A 10,430-nucleotide genomic window follows, 5' to 3' on the forward strand; every position below is an offset into this window, starting at 1 on the left:
CATTTTAATCAATTTTCTCAGATCAAGAGGAATAAATAAAAACTTTTATTTATTTGTAACATTATTTGTACTCCTTTTGGATACTGTCATATCCATTTATATATAAATATATACGCGCACATTTATACATATATTACTTTAGAGTCAAAACTATTTAAAATTACATCCATGGCAATCGTCTTTTGTAATCTATTATATTTCGTTTTTTTATTTTTGGCGAGGTATTAAATTACGCAGATAACTTAGTATCTCCTCTGTGTCCTTCATCAAAATCGCTTGTCTGGGATATTTGAAACAGTTTCCGGATAATGACAGATGCCTAAAAGAATAATATTAATTAATTATAATAATATATATTTAATACAAATAATACAAATATGTAATACAAATAATCTATACTACCTTAGATGTTTTAAGGTACCAAGTTCAGGCGGCACGTGAGCGATATTATTATTTGCCAAATTTAAAACCGCTAGTCTCTTCAATTTTTCTAAAGACGGTATATCTATCTTCGAGATTTGATTATCATTGGCAATTAAACTTTCCAGCGGCACAATATCATAAATGGCGTCTGGTAGCTCGGTAAACCTAAAGAGAATTTCATGATAGAAGAAGTAAGAAAATTCATATTAAAAAAAAATATAATATTGATAATCATGCTTTCCTTACCTGTTGTGCGAGAGATCGATGAAATGCAGAAACTTCAAACAGCTGATGCTCTTTGGCAGAGATTGCAAACAATTTTTGTTTATGTCCAGTACTTGCAAATATTTATACGCCTCGCCAATCCACTCTGGCAAACGTGTCAACTGATTCGTAGTTAATTTCAGATCGATTACCGTGGTGATCGCTGACATTTTGTCCGGCAGTTCCGACAATTTGTTTCTACTTAAATCAATAGTCGTAACGGCTGCTTCCATTGCGTCCTGCACGATCTCTTCTGGTAGCTCCAGAAGATTTTGCCCAGCCAGGCTGAACAGTTTTGTATTTTTCATCGCATATCTGCAGCAGTACAAATTACATGTTAAGAAATTGTGCTTTAATCTCATATATTAGTAATTATTGAAATTATGAATAATTTATAAAGATGTTTCTTTTATTTTAATTAGTAAATTAATTAGTAATATTTACATACTTATCAGGATAACTGCCTGTGCTTGTACCAGGTTGTAATATCTCTCTGGTATTCACGTTTATACCACTTCCCGTTTGACGTATGTGCTTCAGAATGCGAGGTGTACCGCACCGTATTATGTCTGCCCTTACATTCTTTATATTGTTTCCTTTGATAATAAATTGTTTTAAATTGGGCATCGTGCCGATGTAAGGAGGTATTCTGTAAAAGAATAATTCATCGTGAAGACTCCGGATATATGTATGATGATAATCGTAGAGAGATACCGCGACGTACACAGATATCTTGTTCTGCGATAAATCGAAAACTTCCAAATGCAGTAAATTGATCACTTCCTCTGGTATTATTTTAATTTTGTTGTTTTGTAACGTGAGCTTTTTCAGGTTTCCCAGTGCTTCTAAATACTCCGGTTCAATCTCCTGCAATAGGAGGGATTATTCTGTTAGAAGGATATTTTGCGTGGAAAGCCTAAATTTAGGTCTTGATTCTCACAAGTATAAATATGCCTCAACACATACAGAAATGTTATTGTTATCCAAATGCAATACTGTTAAGGCTGAACAACCTAACGTGTCTGGAAAACTCTTCAAATTGTTGGATTGGAACATGATTCTTTCTACTTTTCGCAATTCACCCAATGGTGGTAATATCTCCAATTGATTATAACTAACATCCAACGTTCTCAATGCTAATCATACCAGAATATAATAATCGTTATAAAATAATTAAATATTTAATTAAAAGTATTAGTTACTTTTGCATTATTATATTAATTATCTTATGTTTTGTGTGCAAAACTTACATCTCATACTCGTTATGTCAGGTGGTAGCTCTTTTATCATATTGTGACTCAGGTTTAATGTAACTAATCGTACCAAAAATCCCATTCCGAATGGTACGTCATGTAGATTATTATACGATAAATCCTTCAAGAAAGGATACAATTATTTAAGTATTATTAATTCTCTTTCATTTTGTGTGCATAATTATATATAAAATATATATTACCACATAAGTTAACATAACCAGGTTCGCAAAATCCTCTTCAAGCACGCTTATATGATTAACTTTTAAATATAATTCGCATAATTCTACCAACATGTAAAATTGTGGAGGTAAACTTTTTAATTTGTTATCCGATAAATTTATTATTTTCAGCTTGCATAGGGAACCGATCTCAGCTGGTAAATTTTCCAACAGGTTGTTGCGTAGCTGAAGATGGCATTGTTTGCAATAAAATAAATAATCAAATATACTTGCACGTAATAAACAATTTATACATACATCTAAGGTATTCAGATCTTCTAAAAGTGATATTCTCTGATCAATTTCAGTTATGCTATTGGAACTTAGATCCAAGATTTTTAATGGTTCTTGCTCCCACCATCGCTCTTCCTTGTGCTCATAATCAAGTTCAAAGTGTAAATTATGTAATTCCTCTTCCGTTAAATAATTTATATTCCACACTCCCTCAGGTACTGCAATGCACGTCAATTAAGAATGTTTTCCTCCTTTTTTATTTTTATTATTCAAGAGAGACATTCAAATGGGACTTACCTGACATTGTAAATGAACTTATTCTTAAGTAATGTCGAGTGTACTTAATGACATGATCACTTCTATCTCACGATTCTTAGCAAAGCGTGCAAAGCAACCTAAACATGGGGGGTTTCCACATGATGCCAAGCACGTTCCACTTGCAAGGTGTAAACTATTTTACACAGACCGCACGTGTATTGCGAAATATTATTAGTGACACAATATCAAACGAGACTGTGTGAGTCAAACTTGTATGTTTCGTACAACTATACATCCACATACGACAGCTACATAGCATAATCGTAAATCCTTATGCACTTATCATTATACATAATAAAAAAAAAAACACAAATTACATAAATCAAAACTGGATTTATTTAAAACTTACCAAGCTTACAACATATTCCCTAAATTTTCAATATTATATATATGTATATACAAATATATCAGTGGAAATTCATTATACAAATTACTTATTTAACAGTAGCAACACATTAATGACTCTGTTTCGAGATATCGATGAGATTACTTGGAGGAAATCTCGACACAAGTACGCACAAGACACGCATAAAACAGTAACGTAATATCATAAGCATGCACGTCCGATTACAAACTTTTGCACGATCTAAACGAAAAATAATAAAGCATGCCGAGGTCATTGTGCGACGTGAATACATGAGAACTTATGAACGTCGATGTAGTCAAGTTCGTAAAAAGAGACATGTGCATAAACAGTGTCTGCAAATACCCGTGGACAATCCTCTCGACGAGAGACTCAACCGTCCCGTTTTTCTCGCAGATATAATAATGCTCCTCGAGAGTTCGGCATTGTCGTCTTTTTTCGTGCGCTCTTTAAACACCGCTAAATGATTGACCTTCTTCCTGGCGCCGCTCATGTTGACATTTTTCAATCTATTGCATAATTCATCGATGCGTATTGTTTACCCTCGATTATCGTACACGGACACACATCGCGAACAAATCGAACGCGAGTTAAAAATGCGACACGTAAGGAAAAACACTGATTCTTATTTCAATAAAAACGATGCAAGCAACCAAGGCAAAAAATGCAAACAATTATCACAATAAATCGTTAGTCGCTGTGACAAGGCAGCTCCATTTCGCGATCGCGATCCATCATCGTTCCGACGCGAGCATCATTCTGTCTCTGTTCAATATCCAGTGAGCAACAAAGAGCGCTGAGTGACGCGAAATGTTTTATCGACACACGAAAATAGCGTACTTACCGATAAACTTTCACGGACGACCACGTGATTGCTCGTCCGCGTTGACGGATGCAGGTGGCGCGTCGCGTTTTTAAGGAGCCACTAATAAATCGAGGATTAGTGCGCGAGTTTCTGCTATTGGTGGATCACGAGGGACACGAAGAAAACGCTCGCGGCGCTCGTGGCACCTCGCCGTCCATTTCTCGAAATAGTTGGCAGAATCTGCGCTGCGTGCGGTATGCTGTGTGCGGTGGTTTCGCTGGCGGCGTCGGGTCTCTGGAGCAGGAGCTAGACATCGCGGGAATATCTTTTTTCACCAGCGGTTTCCAGCGGAGAATCTTGCGTGTCGGTCGCGCGTCCGAAGTGGCACGTTGGCGAACGAGCTGACGGCAGGGAAACGACGCGACTCATCAAGGTTCACGTAAGCAACCGCGTCTCATCATCCGTGGTCGCAACCGTCTCCCCCGACCCTGCTCGTGACCCGACCATCCCTCGAGCTTCGCGGCGCGGGATCTTTTTCCCCCCTCCCTCCTCCGAGAAACGGCACCTCCGCGGCCGCATTCTGCGCCCGCACCCGCGCCCGGCCCGCACACGGCCCGGCGTTTACACCCGGTCACGACACCAACACAGAGATTGCGGAGTCGAGGAGGTTAAGGGGACGGCACGAGAGGGAGGACGCGCCGTCCATCACCATGAAGCTCGTCGACCACGTGGTGAGGAGCTTCAAGGTGGCAAAGATATTCCGCGAGAACTCGGACCGGATAAACAGCATCGACTTCTCGCCGAACGGCGACACGTTGATCTCCTGCTCGGAGGATGATCAGATCGTCATATACGACTGTGAGAAGGGTACGCAGGTACGCACTGTCAATTCCAAGAAGTACGGTGTTGACCTGATACACTTTACTCACGCGAAGAACACCGCGATACACAGTAGCACCAAGATCGACGACACGATCCGCTACCTCAGTCTACATGACAACAAGTACATACGTTACTTCCCCGGTCACACGAAGAAGGTGGTGTCGTTGTGCATCAGCCCGATCGAGGACACTTTCCTGTCTGGCTCGCTCGACAAGTCCCTCAGACTATGGGACCTGCGCTCACCCAACTGTCATGGGGTCATGAATGTCTCTGGACGCCCGGTAGCGGCTTACGACCCTGAAGGCCTCATCTTCGCGGCTGGTGTCAACTCGGAAAGCATTAAGCTCTATGACTTGCGCAGCTTCGACAAGGGCCCGTTTGTCAACTTCAAGCTGTCGCAGGAGAAGGAGTGTGACTGGACAGGGTTGAAGTTTAGCAGGGACGGCAAGACCATCTTGATCTCCACTAATGGTAGTACAATTCGTTTAATTGACGCTTTTCACGGTCAACCTTTACAGACGTTCGCTGGATACTTGAACAACAAGGGAATCGCCATAGAGGCCAGTTTCAGTCCGGATTCGCAATTCGTGTTCAGTGGCTCCACCGATGGTAGGGTGCACGTGTGGAACGCGGAGACCGGCTACAAGGTCTGCGTGCTAAGCGGCGATCATCCGGCGCCAGTGCAGTGTATCCAGTTCAATCCCAAGTACATGATGTTGGCATCAGCATGTACCAATATGGCCTTTTGGCTGCCCACCATCGACGAGAGCGTGTAAGCGGGCATCTCGGGCTCTGAGATGTACGGAACCACGTTGGAAAGCATCGCCTTACGATGCGCACGATGAGAGAGAGAGGGACGAACGGATGCGAGAAGAAAAAAAACCAGGAAGAGGAAGAGAGCGCAGCGCCGGGAACAACAGCCGAGCTGGGTAGAAGCGGAGAACGTGTGATAACTTGGTCGAGCGAATCTATTTACATTGCATTTATATAATATACACTGTGTACAAAACCTGGGACAACTGTCGTGTGACACGCTACTGGTTCCGGAACGGATCTCTGAAGAGGCGAGCGACAAGCAGCAACTCCAACAACTCGGCAACACCGGACCATCGCTCACTCGTTCGCGCCTTCGACGCAATCCACGTGGGATACGTCGTTGCACCTTTCTCATCCGTATTGTCGTCTTCGTCTGCAGCGCGACGGTGCCCCCCATCGCCACCCCCCCCCCCCCCCGAAAGCCGCCGATGCTGTTTAGGAAGATCGCCAATTCCATGTTCTTATATTGAACGTTTTGAATGTGTCGTATACACAGCTTCTTCCTGTGTATCTGCGTGTAGCGTTTAACAATATGAAATACCGAGGTACCGCGAACCGGCACCGGAAGGTGCGAGGCGACTTTTGGATTCCGCGTATTTCGCCCGTTTCCGGGCAATCGATCATCTTGCCCGATTGTGTTCGAGAGGATCACCGTAGAACGAATCTCGTCGCACTGATGATGTTATTTGAAGACCGCGTCTACGAGGAGGATGCAAACGCTAGGCTCGAAGTAACACCACCCTCCCACGCGATTTTACGAGTTTCTATGTTGTACGAAAAGTTGTACCGGACGTAGGGAAGATTTTCAAACGACCGACGACGGAGGAGTAGATCCACGATCCGCATAAGTGGACGCTGTGTGTGTGTCGTGCGATCGAACGTGTCGCGAGGCGGCACCGACGAGATCCAGATTTTATCATCGACAATTAGTTCTCGTTTCATCATACATGACGGACGGCGTAATCGTACGTTACATTTTTTATAAACGGTCCGCGCATTATTATCTTAGGAAGTGGCGTTAATTAATTTAATTAAGTAAACGTGGAGGCGTATATATGAGCGAATTTCGAATAGTCATCCGAATTCTGTCGACGTTTCGGCAAAGTAGCCCGCTAGCATCGAAAATTCATTACGAATTAATTAATCTGAGCGGTGTGCGGTGGTCGCATACGGGACACGGCCTTCCAAGCCGTGAATGAAGTGGCAGAAAAAAAATTCAGATAGTAATAAGACCCGGTCTTGAATGTGCAACGTGCACGCTAACATCTGTGACGTCCGCTTAAAGATTACGGGAGGTCCTTCACGCGGGAGATCTTTTCCCGCTCCTGTACGCGACCACGTACGTAGATCAGCGGAAATACTTAAAATGCGTCCTGCGTGCACAACACACAAGACAAGTTGAAAAACGTATTTATATACCCGGCAGATCCGCGGTATCGATAATCGAAGGCGGTGCGAGTAACAATAACGAAAGAGGCGGTAGAGTCATCGTCGACAGACGCGCGAGAACGACAGAGCGATCGAGCTTATTTATTATGCACAATAATAATAAGTCTGTTTATATCTCACCGACGTAACTTAACAATCGGCGATAGAGAAACGCAAGGAAAGAAAAAAAAAGGAAAGGAAAAAAAAGAAAAGAGTCAAAGTTATCGCGAGAGTTCCTACGAACTTCCGCGCGATAAGCTGCTGCTCGGCCAAGTGGCGTACGACACGACCGCGCGTCACATTACACACGTAATCACACACGTAATTGCCGGCGACAGACTCTCTCGGTATATAGTTTTTAATCTACATGCGTGGGAAAACCGGCGGGCCGGCCAGACACTCTCGATGTTCGTAGGAATTCTCTCGCGATTTCTCTCATTCGATTGCGATTGCGTTCTGCGCGATTAGTCCTAACGATATATTCGACGTTTGTACGCAACAACGTTTGCGCACAAGTATTCTGTTTCCGCAAAGCGGCACGGACAAGGATGAGGCAAGCGCCCAGCGCTCCGCGTTCTCGTAGGAGGAGAAGAGAGGAACTTATTGCTGACGCGGTGCGAGTTGGCCGCGAGATTGTCCGGAAACTTGCGTGACCAAGATCTCCAATGTCGCAAACTACTGTACGAGTGTCCGACGAATGCCTCCGTTCCCCTCCGCTCCCGCCTCACGGGAAAGTCCCCTCGAAAGTCTCGAGCCTTTTGCTTTCTTTTGCAATTCTGTCGGCCGCTTCGGCGTTCGTTTGGCGAATCCGATCGCCGAAGCGGCCGACAGAACCAGGAGCCTGTCTCCATCCTTTCGTGTATGTACATACGGTAGTATCCATTATTTCCTGTAGAGTTTCTAGACGTCTCCGTTTAGCATATTCCGTGCAAGAGCGCGTGGTCAATGATATTTTATTCGATAATGTATGTGCGGTGTGTATGCGTGTGTGCGCGTGCGTGCGTGAAAAACAAGTAAGCGAGTGCGGTGTGCCGTGCGAATGATTCTGTGTGTTTGTATCGCGGGCTGTGCGTGTCTTCTGTGATGTGCAGGTCTATCTGTACGAACGTGCGATTTGTATGGACGAGAGCTTGTCTCCTGCGCTGTAAAATAGTATTTTTTATAACGGCGACACAGTGTGCGTAGAGAAAATCGTGTCGGTAGGACGTATTTCGCGAGTCCGTGCGGGATGAATCTCGCGTGTACTTTCGTGATTTCGTGGTGAGAAACCGTTAGAAAGCGGGGTGTACAAAGATTTCGACCCTTTGGCTGCATATATAAATTTTCATCGGTCTCTTATGCAGTGATTAAATATATAAGGAGGACCGGTATCTTATATTTTTACAAGACATAAAGAAATATCTTGTAAGAATAGTTTTACTGTCCTCATTTTTATTTTTAGGGAATATACAAATGTGTATGTTAAAAGCTATAAATATTTATTGTGTAATTTAAAGTCTTTTAAAGCGCGTTTCGCGTGTACTCCTCTCTCTTTCTAAAATTTGCAACGTTCCTCGCGGCGACTGAGCGCTCGCCTCTCACAATCGACTCCTCCTCAACCAGCGATATCTCACTCATTCAACGTTTTATGCAGTAGCCTTCGCCCGCGTGAAAACATATTTGCACCACTCGTAACTTCTTGCGGATGCTGTTTTGCATCTTCTCTTTTTTATATATATAGTTCGCGGACACTGCGCAGCAAAGGGTTGAAAATCGAATCAAGTCGGATATTACGAGCGATTTCTTTGTATTTAGACTATAAATACAATTTGACGCATGTCATACTGCCAGCTAGCCGTGCGAATGTCCGATCACGGGCCCGCGTCTCCAATCTCGTTCGATGTCAGATTTTGAAAGCCCTTAAAATCGAGCGATCGACTGTAACTATTACTACTACTACACTACTACTACTATTACTAATACTTAAGTGTATATGATTAAACCGTGGGTTCGAAGCCCTGTTCTCGATCGGCGAATACCAATAGCTCGATAGCGATTGCGATTGCGATTCCCAACCGACAACCTGGACGAGATATGTAGCTGCGTAAACGCGCGCGCAAATGCGAAACACTGTGTTCCCATCTTCAGGATAACAAAAAAGACGGACGTGCATAATAAATTGTACATACCTTGACGAATCGCAGTGATTAGAACTTGCATCTTGGACATCGGTAGGAGAAGAGACGAAAGTGGACGACGATTCATTGCTCGAACTCATCGCCCGGGCGATCGCGAACCTGAACGCTCTTTTACTGTTTAAAAAAAAAAGAAGAGAAAAATAGGCCGAAGAGGGGCGTAAGCACTCATCGTACGTGAAGACACTCGCGGGACACCTCGTGTACATACGCCCAAGAGAACCCTGTAGCGTTTAGACACAAGTTCACATCGGTGATAAGTTTTTTCTATCGAGCAGATTCGCAATGGCTCTCAGGATGATGATCGATGACCGTTGGCGGGTCGGTATAATGCAGGATGCACCTCGCGTGATACGTACAACGTCGCCGCTGTACAGGGTAGTGTTCACCGAACGAGCCTGATTCGAGTTCGGAGTCCGGCGAAGTGTATTAGCGCGTTTAGTAGAATTACAATGTGATTACGCCCCTCCGATCTCACGATCGTTGGTTCATACGGCCATTTAACATAGGGATTTAGAGCTCGGGTTGAATCATCCTGGGACAAGTTCTGTACTGTGCACCAGCTGATCAGGTCTAGAAAGAGAGAACAAAAATCCAAGGGGATGATGTAAACGTGACCGGTGTTGCCGGTCCCATCGGTGTTGCGGTCGATAAAGCGTGGAAAAATTTAAATTTCACCGTGCAACGAGGGAGGAACACCCGATGACGAGTTTTGTGATTCTTCTAAGTTCCTACGTTAAGTCTTCGTACGAATTACTTTCGATAGTCAGTAAACAAAATGAGAGAACGCGAACGCCAGTGCTCGTTGATCTTGATTTTCGAGGAGTCTTCGTCGGGCGATCGGTACCGGAGGAGAGGGGCTTCGCTTACCGATTGCTATAAACTGCATGCGATTTTAGAGTACTAGAAATGTATGACGACGTAGAACCGTCGCCTTGTAATTGGAGCGATTTGAGTAATCCGCACTGCGTAACAAGCGAAAAACGGTGTATGTGTATCTTTGTCTATTGAAAGCATACGTAAAGCTAAAGGGGCGGTGTAAAGGCGTGTAAAAGGGCGCTTCCTTTCGTTGCGTTCGCGAGACGGAACCTGATCCGCAGGACTTGCAGGAATTATGAAAATTAGTTGACGATTTGTTCGACACCGGACGCACGGTTTTAAAACGACTGTACGAATATTAATAATGAAAAAGGCGACGCTTGCATCGGAATTGTCTTCGGTATTGTCCAAAAAGACTGTACGTACAGA

At 43.8% G+C, this 10,430-nt stretch overlaps 2 protein-coding genes across 5 annotated transcripts; one reads left to right on the top strand and one right to left on the bottom strand.

Moving 5' to 3' along the window:
• Positions 1-22: 22 nt before the first annotated feature.
• LOC105285639 (leucine-rich repeat-containing protein 40) lies at positions 23-10,347 on the bottom strand. 4 transcript variants are annotated; one of them, XM_026971601.1, is made up of 10 exons: positions 9,177-10,347; positions 2,420-2,613; positions 2,144-2,347; positions 1,938-2,061; positions 1,654-1,823; positions 1,412-1,554; positions 1,136-1,336; positions 670-1,002; positions 403-588; positions 23-319 (listed from the first exon to the last, which is right to left on the bottom strand). In XM_026971601.1, the coding sequence occupies exons 1-10, from the start codon at positions 9,250-9,252 to the stop codon at positions 208-210; spliced, it is 1,743 nt and encodes a 580-aa protein (XP_026827402.1). In that variant the 5' UTR covers positions 9,253-10,347; the 3' UTR covers positions 23-207. The 4 variants fall into 4 exon arrangements, with proteins under 4 accessions (XP_026827402.1, XP_026827400.1, XP_026827403.1 ...); XM_026971599.1 differs by lacking the exon at positions 9,177-10,347 and adding an exon at positions 3,423-3,794; XM_026971602.1 differs by lacking the exon at positions 9,177-10,347 and adding an exon at positions 2,693-3,566.
• Positions 4,472-5,646, top strand: LOC105285635 (WD repeat-containing protein 82). Its single transcript, XM_026971603.1, has one exon. The coding sequence runs from the start codon at positions 4,593-4,595 to the stop codon at positions 5,538-5,540; it is 948 nt and encodes a 315-aa protein (XP_026827404.1). The 5' UTR covers positions 4,472-4,592; the 3' UTR covers positions 5,541-5,646.
• Positions 10,348-10,430: the final 83 nt, after the last annotated feature.

Source organism: Ooceraea biroi, chromosome 8 (genome assembly GCF_003672135.1).
Source record: "Ooceraea biroi isolate clonal line C1 chromosome 8, Obir_v5.4, whole genome shotgun sequence".
Classification (NCBI taxonomy): Eukaryota; Metazoa; Arthropoda; class Insecta; order Hymenoptera; family Formicidae; genus Ooceraea; species Ooceraea biroi.

Excerpts from the sequence above, each read along its gene's own strand:
- LOC105285639 (XM_026971598.1), bottom strand. The coding sequence starts at position 3,570 with ATGAGCGGCGCCAGGAAGAAGGTCAATCATTTAGCGGTGTTTAAAGAG. Across the intron at positions 2,614-3,422 it reads GTCGAGAGGATTGTCCACGG|TACCTGAGGGAGTGTGGAAT; the intron begins GTATTTGCAGAC and ends CGTGCATTGCAG. Across the intron at positions 1,555-1,653 it reads TGGATAACAATAACATTTCT|GAGATTGAACCGGAGTATTT; the intron begins GTATGTGTTGAG and ends CTCCTATTGCAG.
- LOC105285635 (XM_026971603.1), top strand. The coding sequence starts at position 4,593 with ATGAAGCTCGTCGACCACGTGGTGAGGAGCTTCAAGGTGGCAAAGATA.